Source organism: Oncorhynchus mykiss, chromosome 21 (genome assembly GCF_013265735.2).
Source record: "Oncorhynchus mykiss isolate Arlee chromosome 21, USDA_OmykA_1.1, whole genome shotgun sequence".
Taxonomy (NCBI): domain Eukaryota; kingdom Metazoa; phylum Chordata; class Actinopteri; order Salmoniformes; family Salmonidae; genus Oncorhynchus; species Oncorhynchus mykiss.
In genome coordinates, this window is record NC_048585.1 from 33,807,209 (window position 1) to 33,830,098 (window position 22,890).

The 22,890-nt window shown below is 42.8% G+C and overlaps 1 protein-coding gene across 3 annotated transcripts in view; it reads left to right on the forward strand.

Moving 5' to 3' along the window:
• The window catches only part of LOC110500285 (chemokine-like protein TAFA-5), a 159,556-nt gene that overhangs the window by 97,748 nt on the left and 38,918 nt on the right, over positions 1-22,890 (forward strand). The window contains exon 3 of one of the 3 annotated variants that reach the window (XM_036957699.1): positions 1,149-2,509. The exons of the other annotated variants lie outside the window; for them this stretch is intronic. Coding sequence (XP_036813594.1) covers positions 1,149-1,192 — 44 coding nt within the window. The 3' untranslated portion in view covers positions 1,193-2,509. Of the gene's footprint in view, positions 1-1,148; positions 2,510-22,890 lie in introns of those variants that run through there. 3 annotated transcript variants of the gene reach the window in all.

Sequence of the window (22,890 nt, forward strand, 5' to 3'; positions counted from 1 at the left end):
ATGTCAAGCAAAGAAGCACTGAGTTTGAAGGTAGGCCTTGAAATACATCCACAGGTACACCTCCAATTGACTCAAATGATGTAAATTAGCCTATCAGAAGCTTCCAATGCCATGACATCATTTTCTGGAATTTTCCAAGCTGTTTAAAGGCACAGTCAACGTAGTGTATGTAAACTTCTGACCCACTGGAATTGTGATACAGTGAATTATAAGTCTAATAATCTGTCGGTAAACAATTTTTGGAAAACTTACTTGTGTCATGCACAAAGTAGATGTCCGAACCGACTTGCCAAAACTATAGTTTGTTAACAAGAAATTTGTGGAGTGGTTGAAAATGAGTTTTAATGACTCCAACCTAAGTGTATGTAAACTTCCGCCTTCAACTGCATATGGGACGCGGGGCTGAAGGGAGTTGTAGTTTGCATTAAGCAACTATTCAACCTAGTTCAGTGCAGAAACGTGGTAATGAATGACAATGACCAAAATCCAATGCGTCTGTTCTTTTCCGGATCGGACAGAGATGGACACACTTTCACGCCTGCTACGTTAGGTTAGATACACACAGACCACATATGCCTCTGCATGAGAGAGGAATGTACACAACACAATGACAAAAGAGCGGGATAGAGACAGCTTGTGAAAGTATGGTTTATCTACCTTGAAAAACGAGTACAATTATTGTCAGCTCTGCAGCATACTTAGGCAGGCAAGTCTAGTTAAATAGGATAACTAAAGACAGTATGGGGTGGCTATGAGGTAGGGTTAAAGAAGAAAGTGGAACATATTATAAGTAAATATGGAACAGTGGAATGCACAATCCTTCTGGAAGATCTAATGAAGGAGAAGATGGAGGACAGGAAAAAAGGAGTGGTAGATCATACTGAACTTTTGGAAGAGCGACAGAAGGAAAGTGAACATAACGAGAGTGAGGATGAATTAACTGTGGTGGCAGGTGCGGTAAAGAATTTGAACCTCGTCCTGATGATGACAAAGATTATTCTGGCCCAGTGGGAGTGCAATTTTTGCTTTCTGGCAGATCCATATGTGGTGTCAGGTAGGGTGGAGAAGAGGTTGGGTAATGTTGGGTTGGGGAAAGTGACTCGAAGTGGAATCGTGTAGATTTTGTTTATCGTTTCTGCCATCCACAGGGGGCGTGCACTCAACACCTCGTGGCTTGGGACAAGAACTGTGACTTGCTTTCCTATCCGGAGCAGGGCACCGTTGAAAGAAGTGATAACTGGAGTGGTGTAATGTGTTGAGGATGATCAACTGAAGTTGAAGATTCCCGGTGTCTGTGACGCCCGCCGTTTGGTCCGACGCAGACCAGGTGGCGAATGTGGTGAAACAGAGAAGACACTATCTGTACTACTGAGTTTTGATGCAGTCTTTTTTACCAGATGAAGTCAAGTTAGGATGTGTCAGTTGTCCCGTGAAAGCTTTTGTTCCGAATCCATTACAGTGTTTTATTTGTCAAGATTATGGTCATGTGGCAGCAGTGTGTAGGACGGTGATTCCTGTGTAGTATCGGTGGAAAAAGTTGTGTCTGCTGAGAGAATGGGAGGTTGAGGTTGCCAGGATCAGTGTAGTACAGAAGATGTCATATGCTGATGCAGTGCTAAGAGAAGAAGAGGAAGATGGGTCCAGAGTGAGAGATCCTAAGAGGATCCCTGTGAGTAGGCCGAGGCCAATAGATATTGATAGGAATAACATGTCCTTCAGTAAGGTTGTTTTTTTGCCATTCATTGGTTGTGAATTGTAGCGCAGGAATGGAACGTAAATCACAGAGAATAGATGTTGTGGTGGCAGCTGCAGAGAAGTACTTGGGCGTACGAGATTTTATTGCAGAATAGTTAGAAGATGTTTTGAATTATAGTGTCCTGTCCTCCCAGGCTGCTGGCCTGGAGTAGGATCAGATAGGTCCAAAGTAGTGGAATAGTGGTGAGGTTTTAATGGGTGCAGGGTTAGTTGGTTGGCCAATTTTTTCACAAAGTGTAATGAATTCATACTACAGGTACACGGCCAATACAGTAGGTGGCGGCATGCATCTATAATATTTGTTTGCGGACCCCCATAATACCAAAGAAGAAGAAGAACTACATTATGATCAGAGATAGAGATAACATTAGATGGTTGTCTGACTGGCTGGCTGGCTGGCTGGTTGGCTGGCTGCTACTGCCTGAGCAGAGATGAGATGCTGACTTTAAAGAATGAAAAATTATAAAGTCATAAAATGAAACAAAGTAATATACACAACTGAAATATTGTATTATTTCACAGTAATTTACCATTTTTCTATGTGGACCTGACAGAGAATTACATTTTTTCACTGTTTTTGCAATTGAATGTTTACTATTTTTGGCTTTGGAATTTCCATTAAATACTGAAATAATTGTAATCTCATTATTTCATAATGCATTTAAATAATTGAAACCGCAACCGACCTCAAAAAGCACTAATCGCTCAGAACTACCTATTCATCCGATTCTCTTTCCATTTCTATTGTGATTAATAAAAAATGCCATGGTAAAGAAGTGCTGTCGGGTTTTTGCAGTGTGCTTGGTGTCGTGACTTTACTTTCATTAATCTGATGACTGTTATTTATCGACTCAACTAACTATGTTTAGTTGTTACCCGATTAAATTAATCATGGAACAATTAACTCATTAGAGATTTGGGGCACCACGAGACCGGTTGTTTAAAGACTTACCATATCCCAAATTAAACTCAAAAGGTCGTTACCTATCACATCCAAAAAACAGTCAACGTATTGATCATAACCTCTTATCATATCATCATACTTAACAGTCGTAACCTCCTGCATCTGAAAAAAACCCAGCCTTACTTATGATTCAGTACTACACAAATTGGTTTAATTATGCATTTACTAGGTAACTAAATGATAACACAGGATAACATACACACTTAATATATTAGGGGGCCTTTCAGGGGTGTGTGCTCAGTCCCCTCCTGTACTCCCTGTTCACTCATGACTGCACGGCCAGGCATGAATCCAACAACCTTAGGCCTACGTGCCTGCCTACCCGCCTTTCTAGTGCCTACCTGCCTGTCTCTCTCTCTCTGCTTGCCTACCTGCCTCTGTGACATGTACAGGCAATATATCAGGTGCTGGTTGTGAACATGGACAGACACTGCACTGGGACTTTTGACAAAGCTAACAGTACAGACTCAAACATCATCATTAAGTTTAGGCCTGGTAGGCCTGATCACCGACAACGACGAGACAGCCTATAGGGAGGAGGTCAGAGACCTGGCCTTGTGGTGCCAGAATAACAACCTATCCCTCAACGTAACCAAGACTAAGGAGATGATTGTGGACTATAGGAAAAGGAGGACAGAGCACGCACCCATTCTCATCGACGGGGCTGTAGTAGAGCAGGTTGAGAGCTTCAAGTTCCTCGGTGTCCACATCAACAACAAACTAGAATGATCCAAACACACCAAGACAGTCGTGAAGAGGGCACGACAAATCCTATTCCCCCTCAGGAGTCTGAAAAGATTTGGCATGGGTCCTCAGATCCTCAAAAGGTTCTACAGCTCCACCATAGAGAGCATGGTTGCATCACTGACTGGTATGGCAACTGCTCGGCCTCCGACCGCAAGGCCCTTCAGAGGGTAGTGCGTACGGCCAGTACATCACTGGGAACAAGCTTCCTGTCATCCAGGACCTCTATACGAGGCAGTATCAAAGGAAGGCCCTAAAATGTTTCAAAGACTCCAGCCACCCTTGTAAAAGACTGATCTCTCTGCTACCGCATGGCAAGTGGTACAGGAATGCCAAGTCTAGGTCCAAGAGGCTTCTAAACAGCTTCTACCCCCAAGCCATAAGACTCCTGAACATCTAATCAAATGGCTACCCAGACTATTTGCATTACTCCCCCCTTTTACACTGCTGCTACTCTCTGTTATTATCTATGCGTAGTAACTTTAATAACTCTACCTACATGTAAATATTACCTCAATTACCTCGACACCGGTGCCCCCGCACATTGACTCTGTACCGGTAACCCCTGTATATAACCTCGCTATTGTTATTTTTACTGCTGCTCTTCAATTATTTGTTATTTTTCGTAATTTTATTTACAAAAAAAATGTGAACTGCATTGTTGGTTAGGGCCTGTAAATAAGGATTTCACTGTAAGGTCTACTACACCTGTTGCATTCGGCGCATGTGACAAATACAATTTGATTTGATTCTGGATCTGCGCCTGAGACAGCGTTTTCCACCACATCAACAAATGATGGAATTTCTCTTGGAAGAATGGTGTCGCATCCCTCCAAAAGAATTCCAGACACTTGTGGAATCTATGCCAAGGCACATTGAAGCTGGCTCGTGGTGGCCCAACGCCTTATTATGACACTTTATGTTTCCATTATTTTGGCAGTTACCTGTGTATTGTGTATGCAGTGCCACTGTGCCTCTAACTGAATTTTCACTTTCACTTTAATAATTACTCAATGTTGGCAGTATCTAAGCATGGTGTGAGTCACCTGCCATTTAGGGAAATCGAAATGGATTCCTTCATATAAGTATTCCTGTGATTAGAGAATGCTGTCTGTTATGCACGTCTCACAATGAAAGCTTGTATGAATAGTTATTCTCCACTGATGTATGGTTTGACAAGTCATCCTGTTAATGATCATCATTGCTTAAGTAACTCTCCACACACCCTTCATTCCCTCTGCTTCAGATTTATAGTTCTATGACACATATCCTTCCCTGTGGTAACTCTCCATCAAGCTAGCTATTGTAGGTACATCTGGCTTGTAAATTGACACTCCTTCATTCCTGTTACCCTTCATGCCACTTCAGGTTTCTAGTTCTAAGTCACTTCACCTATACTGTGGCTACAGTTGAAGTCAGAAGTTTACATACACTTAGGTTGGAGTCATTAAAACTAGTTTTTCAACCACTCAACAAATTTCTTGTTAACAAACTATAGTTTTGGCAAGTCGGTTAGGACATCTACTTTGTGCATGACACAAGTCATTTTTCCAACAATTGTTTACCGACAGATTATTTCACTTATAATTCACTATATCACAATTCCAGTGGGTCAGAAGTTTACATACACTAAGAAAATTGTCATGGCTTTAGAAGCTTCTGATAGGCTAATTGACATAATTTGAGTCAATTGGAGGTGTACCTGTGGATGTATTTCAAGGCCTACCTTAAAACTCAGTGCCTCTTTGCTTGACATCATGGGAAAATGTAAAGAAATCAGCCAAGACCTCAGGGAAAAAAAGACCTCCACAAGTCTGGTTCATCCTTGGGAGTTAATCTGTACAAACAATAATATGCAAGTATAAACACCATGGGACCACGCAGCCATCATACCGCTCAGGAAGGAAACGTGTTCTGTCTCCTAGAGATGAACGTACTTTGGTGTGAAAAGTGCAAATCAATCCCAGAACAACAGCAAAGGACCCTGTGAACATGCTGGAGGAAACAGGTACAAAAGTATTTATATCCACAGTAAAATAAGTCCTATATCGACATAACCTGAAAGGCCGCTCATCAAGGAAGAAATCACTGCTCCAAAACCACCATAAAAAGGCCAGACTATGGTTTGCAACTGCACATGGGGACAAAGGTCGTATTTTTGAAGAAATGTCCTCTGATGAAACAAAAATAGAACTGTTTGGCCATAAAGACCATCGTTATGTTTGGAGGAAAAAGGGGGAGGCTTGCAAGCCGAAGAACACCATCCCAACAATGAAGCACGGGTGTGGCAGCATCATGTTGTGGGGGTGCTTTGCTGCAGGAGGGACTGGTGCACTTCACAAACTAGATTGCAGCATGAGGAATGAAAATTATGTGGATATATTGAAACAACATCTCAAGACATCAGTCAGGAAGTAAAAGCTTGGTGGCAAATGTGTCTTCTAAATGCACAATGACCCCAAGCATACTTCCAAAGTTGTGGCAAAATGGCTCAAGGACAACAAAGTCAAGGTATTGGAGTGGCCATCACAAAGCCCTGACCTCAATCCCAGTTACACCTGCTCTGTCAGGAGCAATGAGCCAAAATTCACCCAACTTATTGTGGGAAGCTTGTGGAAGGCTACCCAAAAGATTTGACCCAAGTTAAACAATTTAAAGGCAATGCTACCAAATAATAATTGAGTGCATGTAAACTTCTCACCCACTGGGAATGTGATGAAAGAAATAAAAACTGAAATAAATCATTCTCTCTACTATTATTCTGACATTTCACATTCTTAAAATAAAGTGGTGATCTTAACTGACCTAAGATAGGGAATTTTTACTATGATTAAATGTCAGGTGAAGGATTCAAATTATTTAGTGACGTATACACTCTTAGAAAAAAGGGTTCCAAAGGCGTTCTTTGCAGAGGGATAGGTTTCAATTAGAAGAACCCTTTTTGGAAGAGAAAGGTTCTTTGTCAGTCAAAGGGTCTTGGAAAGAGCAGGTGTTCCTGTTTTGAACACTCAGTGTATGTAATGTATTGTCATAAATAATTACATTTTAAAGGCTAATAATGCTAGTGGGTTCTACACGTTCATAGAGCGTTCTAATAAGAACCCTCCAAAGATAAAAGTTTTATTTTCTTTTACAGATTGTTCTAGGTAGAACCATCTGCAAAGGTTCTACCCAGCACCAAAAAGGGTTCCCCTATGGGGACAAACTGAAGAACCTTGTATGGTTCTATTTAGCACCTTCTTTCTAAGAGTGTACCTTCCTCTTTCTCACCCCCATGCAGCCATGCAGCCCACACTTTATCACCATGTGTAAACACCTGGCCCTTATCGCTCTTTAAGTGTTAACCATTTCTGAGCATCACTGTCAACACATATGCTCCAGAGATTCTTTCTCTCTCTCCATTTCTCTTTCTCTCTGGAGGGAATATTAACAGATCCTGCTGTGGCTGTGCCCTTCCCTCCAAGCTCTCTCCTCTCCCACTCCCTCTCTCTTTGTCCACTCCTTTCTCTCGCTCTCTGCCCTCTCTCACTGTCTCTCATCTTTCCTCCCTCCTTCTCCCTTCCTCCCTCTCACTCCCTCTCTTACACTTCTTCTTTTGGTAATGAACCCCCAGTGGCACTCTGGGGTTGCGTTCCGCCACTGTGTGTCTCTCACTCTCTCTCCTTCCTTGACTCTGTGGTGTGCTGCGGTGCTCCTCAATGCTTTTTATGATAATCTTCCACGGTCTCATCTAAAGGGTGTGTCTGTTTTGAAGGCCACGTGGCGTGACCAATTAATAATTACTCCTTCTGCCTCTTCTTTTTTTTACCCCTAAAAGCTTCAGCTCCATTTGACATTATACAGACAATCTTTCTTCTGGGTTTCTTTTCCTTTCCCTTTCCCTCTCTTCCTTTGTCTCCATCTCCTCTATCCTCTTGTTCACCCCCTCTTGTTCTTTGTCATCAAGAGAAAATGCCTTTTCTTTTCCAGCTCCATATTGACAGTCGTTTTTATATCCTTGCTTGTATACATGTGATGTGTATGTATAGCTTACTGTGCTATACAATGCTGTCTTCTTCTGTATGCACAGCTTAACTCATTCGTTTCTCAGTCATTTTCTATTGAGATATGTTTGCTGGTCCTGTTTCCTGGAATATGTGGTTGATAACAGGAAATTGGTAGCGAAAAGCAGTGGGGTTGCTGGTTGTGTTTCTACAGTGGGGCTAGTCAGCCATGATGGACTGGCAACATGGCATTAAGCACAGCTGAGTGTCAGGGATGTCTGCTGCTGAGGTTATGCAGAGAAAGTGAATTGTGTGTGTGTGTGCGTGTGTGTGTGTGCGTGTGCGTCCTAGGGCACCCTGGGATGTGTGCTTAAATGTGATGAGCAGAAATGGGCAGATCTTTCTGTTCATGCATAAGAGGTCTGTCTCTGAAGTGGTAGTGATCAGATGTGGTAAAGAAGTGTGTGTGTTCGTTTGGCAAGCATCTATGATATTTATTTCCCAACCTCCAGCTAATGTGAAGGCAGTTCTTTCATTATGCCTGGAATTATAATGTTGGCTGTGTGGATATAAAACAAGACCAATGTGATCATGTTTTATTTCCCCTCATTAAAGCTGTAAAAGAAACAGCTGCATTTACAGGAGGCAAGAATAGCAGCGAGCTCTATTGTGACTGACATGATAAAACACATAATTAGGCAGTCAATGTGTTATCTCTCTTTTCTATATTTGGTGTGTTAGGGAAATAATCCTCTATTAATGCTATGCAGTCATCTTTTCTTTATCTGTGTTTTATATTGTGTGATTTACATTTATTGGCTTGGTTAGCAATTTCATGAACATGTCTTGTTTAATAAGGAATGTGGTTTGTAGCATTGTACAATTATTTCCCTCCACCTGTAATTGCAGGAGATGTTTGAGTGCAGCTGTGTTGAACGGGCTGGATATACCAGCGACATGAGCTAGGTGAGGGGGAGAGATAGAAAAGTGTGTGTGTGTGTGTGTGTTTGAGGGAGGGCGATGGGAAGAGAGGAAGGCAAGGTTTGTTTCTCTGTCTCCTCAATGAAACATATCGGAAAGGATATGTTGGATGGATCTGAAGAGGGCCTCTGATGCGTTTGTGTGGGTGTGTGTGTGCGCATCTGTGTCGGTGCCACTGTGTGTGTGTGGGTGTACAAGTGTGTATGTGCTTGTGTCTGTACCAGTGTGTGAATGCGAGTCATGCAGTGTCCGGAGGAACAACCCACTGTTGTATTCTCTTCTCATCTAATTGGTCTGTGAAGCACTGCAGAGAATTGGAAGTAACGTCCTTGGGATGGTACAGCTAGTTGCTAGCTGCTAGCTTCGTCAGTTATACAAACACTTGCTGAACCCTATTCAGTCCCTCAGTGCACCCGGACGGCATACATCATTATCCGTCCCTTCCCACATCTGCACAAATGGCACCCTATTTCCTATGAAGTGCACTTCTTTTGACCAGAGCCCCGGGCCCTGTTTCAAAGTAGAACACTACTTAATAGGAACTCTGCTCCTTGGTACCCTTTACGCCCGTAAAAAAAACTTGTAAGAGCTTGTTACAGGGCAGTGCATGGGGAAGGAAAAAATAAATATACAGTGTGTATGTATGTATGTATATTTAGCACAGTAGTGACAAGCCGCGTGAAGAAAAATATAAATGTAGGATAAAAATAAGGCAAATGAATCCTTCACTGGGAGCGGAGGATAAAACACTTAATATGGTTCTGAGACAAGGGCTCCTTCTCTCTCATTGAATTACAGTATGCAGAGTACTGAGCCTATTTTAATAACTAACTGACTCAGTGCACAGCAGGACTGGGCTGAGGTGGCAGTGTGTTAATTTACATATGTGGCATCTTAATGTGACCCCTATTGATACATGAGGAAAACATTCCTGTAGCACCAGGATCTGAATCGGCCATCACGTTCCTGTAGGAAAAGAATGGCCTCCATTTGAAAGCAAATTCTATCACTTGAATCTGAATGAATGACTCGAATGCCCCCGCATGAAGAGTCAGGATTTCAGTCGGTTATAGTTGCATTTATGTAAATCATAAAGCTTATTAATGGTAATTTGTATTTTCCTGTGGAGAAGGAAAACATTCTGCAACAAAACGGCGATCAAATTAAAATGCCAGACTTGTAGGTGTCACAGGAAGTGACCTCACAGCATAGGGTATGTAGAGGAAGGGACTTCCTATGGTATTTCTTTATTTAGGTTACTTTGCAGCATGGAGTGTGATTCACCTTGCCATCTGGAATAGCATGAATTTGCTTGATCATGCGGTCAGGTGGTCAGGGTTGTGTTGTGTCCCTCAGTGGTTTAGGTTAACATTTGGTTGGAGGGAAAGCTGATTTTAGATTAGGTCAGTGCCTTCTGGAAAGTATAGACATAAGAACCACACAGTACCATTGCTTCCTCATACAGAGTGTAGATTGAGAGATGGATGCAGGAGTTATAGGGTGTTAGATACAGTGCCTTGCGAAAGTATTCGGCCCCCTTGAACTTTGCGACCTTTTGCCACATTTCAGGCTTCAAACATAAAGATATGAAACTGTATTTTTTTGTGAAGAATCAACAACAAGTGGGACACAATCATGAAGTGGAATGACATTTATTGGATATTTCAAACTTTTTTAACAAATCAAAAACTGAAAAATTGGGCGTGCAAAATTATTCAGCCCCTTTACTTTCAGTGCAGCAAACTCTCTCCAGAAGTTCAGTGAGGATCTCTGAATGATCCAATGTTGACCTAAATGACTAATGATGATAAATACAATCCACCTGTGTGTAATCAAGTCTCCGTATAAATGCACCTGCACTGTGATAGTCTCAGAGGTCCGTCAAAAGCGCAGAGAGCATCATGAAGAACAAGGAACACACCAGGCTGTTGTAAAGAGGGTGGAAGACTCTGTCCATAGGACAACAATCAGTCGTATATTGCACAAATCTGGCCTTTATGGAAGAGTGGCAAGAAGAAAGCCATTTCGTAAAGATATCCATAAAAAGTGTCGTTTAAAGTTTGCCACAAGCCACCTGGGAGACACACCAAACATGTGGAAGAAGGTGCTCTGGTCAGATGAAACCAAAATTGAACTTTTTGGCAACAATGCAAAACGTTATGTTTGGCGTAAAAGCAACACAGCTGAACACACCATCCCCACTGTCAAACATGGTGGTGGCAGCATCATGGTTTGAGCCTGCTTTTCTTCAGCAGGGACAGGGAGATGGTTAAAATTGATGGGAAGATGGATGGAGCCAAATACAGGACCATTTTGGAAGAAAACCTGATGGAGTATGCAAAAGACCTGATGGAGTATGCAAAAGACCTGAGACTGGGACGGAGATTTGTCTTCCAACAAGACAATGATCCAAAACATAAAGCAAAATCTACAATGGAATGGTTCAAAAATAAACATCCAGGTGTTAGAATGGCCAAGTCAAAGTCCAGACCTGAATCCAATCGAGAATCTGTGGAAAGAACTGAAAACTGCTGTTCACAAATGCTCTCCAGCCAACATCACTGAGCTCGAGCTGTTTTGCAAGGAGGAATGGGAAAAAATGTCAGTCTCTCGATGTGCAAAACTGATAGAGACATACCCCAAGCGACTTACAGCTGTAATCGCAGCAAAAGGTGGCGCTACAAAGTATTAACTTAAGGGGGCTGAATAATTTTGCACGCCCAATTTTTCAGTTTTTGATTTGTTAAAAAAGTTTGAAATATCCAATAAATGTCGTTCCACTTCATGATTGTGTCCCACTTGTTGTTGATTCTTCACAAAAAAATACAGTTTTATATCTTTATGTTTGAAGCCTGAAATTTGGCAAAAGGTCGCAAAGTTCAAGGGGGCCGAATACTTTCGCAAGGCACTGTATAGGGTAAGGTGGACAGAGAGGTTGGGGTTTGGTATTTGGTATTTATTAGGATCGCCATTAGGGGTGATCTACTATAAGCCTGTAGGGCATTGAACTCAGGGTTCTTCAGCTGTCTGAAGCTGAGGCCATAGGTTTAATGCTCAGAGACTTGCTCCCTGTTATAGAGCACTTAACCTGGATATAACCTGGATATAGCCCACTCAAAACCCAGCTGTGAAAATGGGTCACATACCAAAATTGGAGCCGCCTACATCATTGTTAGTCACCCTAGATACAGCTACAGTCATGTGTGTTTGACAAATAGTCAGAGTGAGTGATGTTGATGGCAATAATGATGGAGAAGAGGCCTCTCTCTCTCTCTTTATCCCTCTCTCTATCCCTATCCCTCTCTCCCCCCACATCTTCCTCTCTCTATCTCTTCTCTGCTGTGTCGCGTTCTCTTTCTCTCTCTCAATTTCCCTCCTTTCCCTCTCCCTCCTTCCATTCGCTACTTTCCCCTCTTCAGAGGACAGCAGTCCTAAATGGTCTCTCAAAACAGAAAGTGTCTCACTCTGCTGTCAAACTGATACCACTGTCAGTGAACATTGTAACCCATGATGCTTTAGCGCTGTAGCTACAGCAATGACACATCCTGGCACACATCACATATTCACTGAACACCAACATCACTGCTACAATTAGCACTGGTTCAATGACTTTATCATCTCCTCTCATCCCCGAAATGCCTCCCACCTAAAAATAACAGTTAGCTTATCCTAAAATGCCACTGCAACAGACTGGGATGACAGCAACACTGTGAATACACAAACGGTCAAACATTGTCATTTTGCGTCTGTGTGTGTGCGTCATGTGTGTGTGTGTGTGTGTGTATGTTGTGAATGTGTGTGTGTGTGCGTGCTTGTGTACTTTCATGTGTGAATGTGTGTGTTTGTTTCTCTCTGTGTGTGTGTGCATTCATGCATTTGTGTGAGTGTGTGCGAAGCCCAACTGTGAGGTAGCTGTGAAGGAATTACACCCATCACTAATATTAATGATCTCATTTGCATGGTGACTTGAATACCATTGATGAGCAACATGTTCATCGCCATACGTAGCCCCATTACAGAGATAATGACAGAGGAAGATTATCCTACACACACAAGCATGTACACTCGCACACAGGCACACACACAAACACAAACACACAGATTGTCACTATTCAATCGTCCATGACACTATCACATACAGTATATAATACATACAGTTTATTGGAAAGATGTATGATTAAAAAAAAACATTGTTTACTTAGGAAAGTCAGTTAAGAATAAATTCTTATTTACAATGGCGGCCTACCCCGGCCAAACCCGGACGATGTTGGGCCAATTGTGCTCCGTGATTTCCAATCACGGCCGGATATGTGTGCTGAACAGATTTGCAATTACAAAATGATACAAGTGAATCATATTCTTCAAGGCTTATAAATAAACCAACATAATCCCTGTACTGTGTACAGTGAATCTGATTTCCACCCTAGTCATCCAAGTCTTTGATTTAAGATCAGACCCCTTCTTACTTATAGATGGTATGATATCCTTGCATCTATTATATGCTTGGTGGAATGGGTGTTGCACTATAATGGAAATGCATTACGGATTGAGGCTTTGTGCATTACGAAGTGAGGCTTTGTCTCAAATGGCACCCGTTTCCCTATATAGTGCACTAATTTTGACCAGGGCTCATAGGGCCCTGGTCAAAAGTAGGGCACTATGTAGAGAATATGGTGCCGTTTGGGACACACCCTGAGACTGTGTTAGTACTGAGGAGGACAGAGCAGAGAGACTATTTTAGCAGGAGAATACTACAGTACCTGTAGGAAGCTAGTTATGTCGTTGTGAGACAGAGCAAACTGAACATGAACAGGAACATGGCGCCTAAGGGAGCCAGCCATCCACCAGAGACCTACATCTACTGTAAACTACATAGTTTCTTTCTTTTACAGAAATGTAGTTCTTTCTTTAATCTGTCACAATGAATGAGGTGTCTGAAATGATGGTTTTGTGTTGAAAATCCTGTTGACAGGAGAATGTAAACTGTCACAACCTTGTGGTCTAAACAAGCTGCTAGAATTTAAGAACAATCTGGTTGTTCAGGATGCATTTGGCCAGTCTTGGAGGACAGTGGATATGGTCCTGTGAGGCTCAGTTGGTAGAGCATAGAGCTTGTATCACCAAGGGTAGTGAGTTTGATTGCTGCTGGGGCCACCTACAGTACCATTCAAAAGTTTGGACACACATACTTATTCCAGGGTTTTTATTTATTTTTACTATTTTCTACATTGCAGAATAATAGTGAAGACATCAAAACTATGAAAAAACACAGATGGAATCATGTAGTAACCAAAAAAGTGTTAAACAACTCAAAAATATATTTTATATTTGAGATTCTTCAAAGTAGCCACCCTTTGCCTTGATGACAGCTTTGCAAACCCTTGGCATTCTCTCAACCAGCTTCCTGAGGTAGTCACCTGGAATGTATTTCAATTAACAGGTGTGCCTTGTTAAAAGTTCATTTGTGGAATTTATTTCCTTCTTAATGTGTTTCAGCCAATCAGTTGTGTTGTGACAAGGTATGTGTGGTATACAGAAGATAGCCTTATTTGGTAAAAGACCAAGTCCATATTATGGCAAAAACAGCTCAAATAAACAAAGAGAAATGACAGTCCATCATTACTTCAAGACATGAAGGTCAGGCAATCCGGTAAATTCCAAGAACTTTGAAAGCTTCTTTAAGTGCAGTCGCAAAAACCATCAAGCGCTACGATGAAACTGGCTCTCACGAGGACCGCCACAGGAAATGAAGACCCAGACCTACCTCTGAAGTATAGGATAAGTTCATTAGAGGTACCAGCCTCAGAAATTGCAGCCCAAATAAAAGTAACAGAGACATCTCAACATCAACTATTCAGAGGAAACTGCGTGAATCAGGCCTCCATGGTCGAAGTACTGCAAGGAAACTACTACTAAAGGACACCAAAAGGAAGAAAGATTTGCTTGGGCCAAGAAACGTGAGCAATGGAAATTATATCGGTGGAAATCTGTCCTTAGATTTTTGGATCCAACAGCCGCGTCTTTGTGAGAACAGAGAGTAGGTGAACAGATTATCTCCGCATGGGTGGTTCCCACCATGAAGCACGGAGGAGGAGGTGTGGGGGTGCTTTGCTGTTGACACTGTCAGTGATTTATTTAAAATTCAAGGCACACTTAACCAGCATGTCTACCACAGCTTTCTGCAGTGATACGTCATCATATCTGGTTTGCGCTTAGTGGGACTATCATTTGTTTTTCAACAGAACAATGACCCAACACACCTCCAGGCTGTTTAACTTCTTGGTGACAGGGGGCAGTATTTTCACATTCCGGATGAAATGCATGCCCAAATTCAACTGCCTGCTACTCATCCCCAGAAGATAAGATATGCATATTATTAGATTTGGATAGAAAAACTCTGAAGTTTCTAAAACTGTTTGAATCATGTCTGTGTGCATAACATAACTTATTTAGCAGGCGAAACCCCGAGGACAAACCATTCAGATTTTTTTTAGCGTCCCACCTATCCCAGACAGGTTAAGGGCTATTTGACCAAGAAGGAGAGTGATGGAATGCTGCATCAGATGACCTGGCCTCCACAATCACCCGACCTCAACCCAATTGAGATGGTTTGGGATGAGTTGGACTGTAGAGTGATGGAAAAGCAGCCAACAAGTGCTCAGCATATGTGGGAACTCCTTCAAGATTGTTGGAAAAGCATTCCAGGCGAAGCTGGTTGAGAGGATGCCAAGAGTGTGAAAAGCTGTCATCAAGGCAAACGGTGCCAAAATATATTTTGATTTGTTTAACATTTGTTTGGTTACTACATGATTCCATATGTGTTATTTCATAGTTTTGAAGTCTTCACTGTTATTCTACAATGTATAAATAGTAAAATTCAAGAAAAACCCTTAAAACCCTTAAAACTGCATATGTAAAAATATTATAAAATGTTTGCATCCATTACTGTAAGTTGCTTTGGATAAAAGTGTCTGCTAAATGGCATTTAGAATTATGTTATAAAAACCAACAGGTTTGGGCATATTTGCTATAATGTGGCTGAAGTTCCTTTTTCTCAGTGAGAGATGAGTTTCTGTCAATGGCATGCACAGACGATTGTAGATGTCTTGCCAGGGCAACTGGGAAGGGACACGAGAATCTAGAATGAGCATTCTAGAATGGATCTGTAGTCTGTTATGTTGGTGTTTTGGTTGATTTACTATGAAAGCCTAGGGTCTGATGAGCCGCAACAGGTTTGTGTACGTGTTTGTTTACCAAGCATTTCAACTACTTTCACTCCTTGATGATGTATAGGCAATTTGACACTGAACTCCACGTGAACTTGCTTTACCAAAAAGGGTGCAAGCCTTGATTCGCCTGTATATACTAATAACAGCAATTCCAGTCACTTAACATCTACGCTGGATGCAGGAATACGCACCACTCTATAAATGTATGCACTCTTATGGTTGAGTAGGACTTTATTCACCATTGCCGAATACCGCCCACGCTGGGTTATTTTAGCTTGTTTTCGTAGTATTAAATGCACTGTCATGCAAGTACATCTTCACAATTCATACCCCCAAACTTTCCAGTTTTGAGCAGATGACTGCAATGCTGTTATATATCCCAGAGAAGCGGTATTTGCTTGTGTTTTGTGAGAGATGGAGAAACACAAACACAGAGTCACTCCTGAGATAGGTACTTGGCTCGGCCTGGGAGTAGCAGGGAGGGAGTAGAGTGGCTCCTGCCGAGTGGTAGGGTAACATTGCCTTTGAATTTGTCCAGGGACAATGGAGCGAGGGAGAATAATACACCTGCCAGTCCCGCTCAGCCTCAGGGCACTGACAGGAACATTCTGACCTCCACATAAACACAAAGTGCCATCAGAGCAGAACACTGCCTGGCTATGTGGCTATGCTCCTTACTTTCTCTACCTCTACCTACTCTGTCGGTTTCTAAACCACAGCGATGGGGAAAGGTAAAGGGAATGAGAAGAGGGAAAAAAAGAGATTCAATCAATCAAGTGTATTTTTATAAAGCCATTTTTTACATCAGCAGATGTCACAAAGTGCTATACAGAAACCCAGCCTAAAACCTTAAACAGCAAGGATTACAGATGTAGAAGCACAGTGACTAGGAAAAACTCCCTAGAAAGGCAGGAGCTTAGGAAGAAACCTAGAGAGGAACCAGGCTCTGTCCTTTTCTGGCTGTGCCGGGTGTAGATTATAACAGTACATGGTCATTTAAGGCCAGATTGTTCTTCAAGATGTTCAAACGTTCATAGATGACCAGCAGGGTCCAATAATAATCACAGTGGTTATAAATGTAAATGTCAGTTGACATTTCATAGCCAAGCATTCAGAGGTTGAAAACAGTAGGTGCAGGACAGGGTAGAACATCTGGTGAACAGGTCAGGGTTACCTAGCCACAGGCAGAACAGTTGAAACTGGAGCAGCAGCACGACCAGGTGGACTGGGGACAGCCAGGAGTCATCAGGCCATGATCCTAGGGCTCAGGTCTTCCGGGAGGGGAGGGAGCGAGAGATAATTAGAGGGAGCATGCTTAAATTCACACAGGACACCAGATATAACAGACTGACCTTAGCCCCCCGGCACATAGACTATTGTAGCATAGATACTGGAGACTGAGACAGGGGTGGGTTGGGGGACACTGTGGCCCCGTCCGACAATACCCCCAGACAGGGCAAACCAGGCAGGATATAACCCCACCCACTTTGCCAAAGCACAGCCCCAACACCACTAGAGGGATATCAACAGACCACCAACTTACTACCCTGAGACAAGGCTGAGTATAGCCCACAAAGATCTCCTCCACTGCACGAGCCCGAGGGGGTGCAAAACCGGACAGGAAGATCATGTCTGTTACTCAACCCACTCAAGTAACGCACCGCTCCTAGGGACGGCATGGAAGAGCAGTAGTAAGCCAGTAACTCAGCCCCTGTAATAGGGTCAGAGCCAGAGAATCCCAGTGGAGAGAGGGGAGCCGGCCAGGCAGAGACAGCAAGGGCAGTCGTCGCTTCAGTGTCTTGCCGCTCACCTTCACACCCCTGGGCCAGACTACACTCAATCATAGGACCTACTGAAGAGATGAGTCTTCAATAAAGACTTAAAGGTCGAGACCGAGTCTGCGTCTCTCACATGGATAGGCAGACCATTCCATAAAAATGGAGCTCTATAGGAGAAAGCCCTGCCTCCAGCTGTTTGCTTAGAAATTCTAGGGACAGTAAGGAGGCCTGCGTCTTGTGACCGTAGCGTACATGTAGGTATGTACGGCAGGACCAAATCGGAAAGATAGGTAGGAGCAAGCCCATGCCTTAATAGTAAGCCAGTGTAGAGAGGCTAGCACTGGAGTAATACGATCAAATTCTTTGGTTCTAGTCAAGATTCTAGCAGCCGTGTTTAACACTAACGTAAGTTTATTTTAGTGCTTTATCCGGGTAGCCGGATAGTAGAGCATTGTAGTAGTCTAATCTAGAAGTGATAAAAGCATGGATACATTTTTCTGCATAATTTTTGGGCAGAAAGATTCAGATTTTTGCAATGTTACGAAGATGGAAAAAAGCTGTCCTTGAAATATTCTTGAAATGTTCGTCAAAAGAGATCAGGGTCCAGAGTATCATCAAGGTCCTTCTTTGGGTTTGTTCGAGAATTTTTTGCACGGCTTTTGATGGTGCTTGGTTGGAGTCTGAGCAGATTATTTGTTATGATTGCAAACGTAATAAAATGGTGGTTGGTCCATTAGTCCAGCATTTTGAGAAAAAAACAAATTTATTCCATGGTACAAAGCTAGATCCAAGGTATGACTGTAGCAATGAGTGGGTCCGGAGACATGTTGGACAAAATCCACAGAGTCGATGATGGCTCCGAAAGCCTTTTGGAGTGGGTCTGTGGACTTTTCGATGTGTGTATTAAATTCACCAAAAATGTGAATATTTTCTGCCATGACTACAAGGTCCGATAGAAATTCAGGGAACTCAGTGAGGAATGCTGTATACGGCCCAGGAGGGCTGTAAACAGTAGCTATAAAAAGTGATGGAGTATGCTGCATTGATTTCATGACTGACTAGAAGTTCAAAAGATGAAAACAGTAATTGTTTTTTGTTGGTAAATTGAAATTTGCTGTCATAAATGTTAGCAACACCTCCGCCTTTACGGGATGCGTGGGGATATGGTCACTCGTGTAACAAGGAGGAGAGGCCTCATTTAACACAGTAAATTCACCAGGCTTGAGCCATGTTTCAGTCAGGCCAATCACATCAAGATTATGATCAGTGATTCATTAATTGACTATGACTGCCTTGGAAGTGAGGGATCTAACATTAAGTAGCCCTATTTTGAGAGTAGCCCTAAGTGATATATCACTTTCAATAATGACAGGAATGGGGGAGGTCTTTATTCCAGTGAGATTGCTAAGGCGAACACCGCCATGTTTTGTTTTGCTTAACCTAGATCAAGGCACAGACACGGTCTCAATGGGGATATCTGAGCAGATTACACTGACTGTACTAGTGACAGACTCCACTAAACTGGCAGGCTGGCTAACAGCCTGCTGCCTAGCCTGCACCCTATCCTATCTCATTGTGGAGTTAGAGGAGTTAGAGCCCTGTCTATGTTCGTAGATAAGATGAGAGCACCCCTCCAGCTAGGATGGAGTCCGTCACTCCTCAACAGGCCAGGCTTGGTCCTGTTTGTGGGTGAGTCCCAGAAAGAGGGCCACTTATCTACAAATTCTATCTTTTGGGAGGGGCAGAAAACAGTTTTCAACCAGCTATTGATTTGTGAGACTCTGCTGTAGAGCTCATCACTCCCCCTAACTGGGAGGGGTCCAGAAACAATTCCCTGATGCTGACACATCTTTCTAGCTGATTTACATGCTAAAGCTATGTTGTGCTTGGTGACCTCTGACTGTTTCATCCTAACATCATTGGTGCCGACGTGGATAACAATATCCCTATACTCTCTACACTCAGCCTTAGCCAGGACCATCTTCAAAGTAGCCTTTATGCCTGTAGCCCTGCCTCCTCGTATACAGTTTATGATCGCTGAATGATTATTTTTAAGTTTAATATTGCGGTCAATGGATTCGCCAATGACTAGGGTTTTCAATTTGTCAGAGCTAATGGTGGGAGGCTTCGGCTTCTCAGACCCCGTAAGGGGTGGGGGAGAGACTTGAGAAGGCTCGGCCTCTGATTCCGACTCGTTGCTTAATGTGGAGAACGGGTTGAAAGTTTCTGTCGGCTGAATGAGCGACACCGGTTGAGTAAACCGATAGCATTTCTTTACAGAAGCCTTGAGAAAATTGTCCAGCTAAGGGGACTGTGCAAGGGGATTTATACTACTATCTTTACTTACTGGTGGCACAGACGCTGTTTCATCCTTTCCTACACTTAAATTGCCTTTGCCGAACGATTGCATCTGAAGCTGTGCTTGCAACACATCTATCCTCACCACAAGGCAATAGTTATCCTGTATATTATGAGTACAGCGACTGCAATTAGATGGCATAGTGTTAGTGGTTCTGCCTAGCTTCGGCTGGTGGAGGTCCTGTAGAACCATGTCCAGATAAAATGTCCGGGGTGAAAAAGTTTAATGAAAACAGTCGAGCGAGGAAAAACTAAGACGTTGGTAAATGTATTAAAAGTAAAAACTGAAAAGTTTGGCAGATAGCCAAGTAGCAACAAACAGCACAACCAAATAGAGAAGGAGAGAAGGAAATGGAGGGAAAGAGTAAAGAGAGAGAAGAGAGAAAGTGCGAGCTAGAGGAAGGAGAGATGGAAAGAGAGATGGAGAGTGAGACCGAATGAGAAAAATAGGAAAAGAGAATCATGAGGGAGCCATCAAGAATCACTTCCACTCTCCATAGTTCTTCATGAGGCGGTCTCAGCTGAGTCATGATTGATTTAGACCATTTGGTTTCGAAAAGTGGATCCCCGAAAACCTCTTTCCCTCAGAAGCCAAATGCCAAATGATTTATCGATTAGGTTGTTTGCAATCTGGTTGGAACAATGCCTCTCGCAGTGCATGTTGGACTTCATCATGGAGGTCTCTGAGGTTCTCCACTACGTCGAGGCCAGATAACAGGCACCTCTCAAGACCTAAACATCTACTGTGAGGCGGCTGTTATTGACTGTTATGTGTCAAGCACTAAGAGGCTCCATAGGGGACCAGACATAGCTGTAGAAGGAGGGAAGGAAGCCATACGGTGTGACTGTTTGGGTTCATGCAGTAGAAACCAGACATATGAGGAAAATCTGAGGAAACCGCTACCGAAGTTGTATCAACACATCTCTTGTGCTACTTGCTCATCGAGCACTCTTGACCATTGCTACTCCCCCTTCCGGTATGGGTCCTGGACTTCCTGACGGGCCACCCATAGGTAGTGAAGGTAGGAAACAACATCTCCACTCCGCTGATCCTCACCACTGGGGCCCCACAACGGTGCGTGCTCAGCCCCCTCCTGTACTCCCTGTTCACCCATGACTGTGTGGCCATGCACACCTCCATCTCAATCATCAAGTTTGCAGACGACACCACAGTAGTAGGCTTGATTACCAATAATGATGAGACAGCCTACAGTGAGGAGGTGAGGGCTCTGGGAGTGTGATGCCAGAAAACAACCTCAACATCATCAAAACAAAGGAGATGATCGTGGACTTGAGGAAACAGCAGAGGGAGCATCCCCCCTATCCACATCAACGGGACCGCAGTGGAGAAGTTGGAAAGCTTCAAGTTCCTCAGTGTACACATCAATGACAAAATGAAATGGTCCACCCACCCAGACAGTGCCGTGAAGAAGTCACAATAGCGCCTCTTCAACCTCAGCAGGCTGAAGAAATGTGTGTTGTTTGTACACTGAAAGCACAAACCACTGCATTTAACCATGGCAAGGTGACTCTGAACGTGGAAGTGTACAAACAGACCAGCTATGCCCTAAGTAAGGCAATCAAACATGCAAAACGACAGGACAGGGACAAAGTGGAGTCGCAATTCAACGGCTCTGACACGAGATGTAGAATGGCTTCAGAAAGTATTCACACCCCTTGACTTTTTACACATTTTACAGCCTGAATTTAAAATTGTTTTAAAAAATGTTGTCACTGGCTTAGCCACAATACCCCAAAATGTCAAAGTGGATTCTGCTTTTCGAAATGTTTACACATTATGGCAAGACTAAATAAATTCAGGAGTAGAAATTTGCTGAAAAAGTCAATAAATATGTTGCATGGACTCATTCTGTGTGCAGTAAAAGCAATCAAATTAATTGTTTACCTTTGATGATCTTTGGATGTTTTCACTCACGAGACTCCCAGTTACACAATAAATGTCCCTTTTGTTCCATAAAGATTATTTTATATCCAAAATACCTCTGTTTGTTTGGCGCGTTATGTTCAGAAATCCACAGGAAAGAGCGGTCACGACAACGCAGACAAATTCCAAATAATATCCGTAATGTCCACAGAAACATGTCAAACATTTTTTTATAATCAATCCTCAGGTTGTTTTTAAAATATATAATCGATAATATATCAACCGCACCTGTCTTTATCAGTAGGAGAGGGAAAGGCAATGGCTGCCCAAACTCGGTTGCGTGAGCAAAACTCATGCGAACACCTGCCGCGATGTTATCTTTCTCGCTCATTTTTCAAAATAAAAGCCTGAAACTATGTCTAAAGACTGTTGACACCTTGCGGAAGCGATAGGGAAAGGAATTTGGTTGATATCCCTTTAAATGGAGCTTAGGCAGGCTATGGAACATGGAGCTTTCAAAATAGAAGCCACTTCCTGGTTTGATTTTCCTCAGGTTTCGCCTGCAATATCAGTTATGTTATACTCACAGACAATATTTTGACAGTTTTGGAAACTTTAGAGTGTTTTATATCCTAATCTGTCAATTATATGCATATTCTAGAATCTGGTCGTGAGAAATAGGCCGTTTACTTTAGGAACGTTATTTTTCCAAACATAAAAATAGTGACCCCGAGCTTCAAGAGATTAACCTCAGGAGGCTGAATAAATGTGGCTTGGTCCCGAAGACCCTCATTAACCTCTACATATGTATTATTGAGAGCATCCTGTTGGGCTGTAATTGCAGCGTCTGCATCCGCAGGGTTTTCCAGAGGATGGTGCAGTCAGACCAATGCATCACGAGCCACAGCCTGTTCACTCTGCTACCATCTAGAAGGTGGAGACAGTGCAATTGCATCAAAGCTGGGACTAAGAGACTGATAGAAGCAATTTATCTCCAGGCCATCAGACTATTAAATAGTCACCAGTACCCTGCTATGAACTTAGTCACTGTTATTAGCTGGCTACCACCTGGTACACTACCCTGCACTTTAGAGACTGCTGCCCTATGTACATAGTCAATCAATCAATCAATCAAATGTATTTATAAAGCCCTTCTTACATCAGCTGATGTCACAAAGTGCTGTACAGAAACACAGCCTGAAACTCCAAAAAG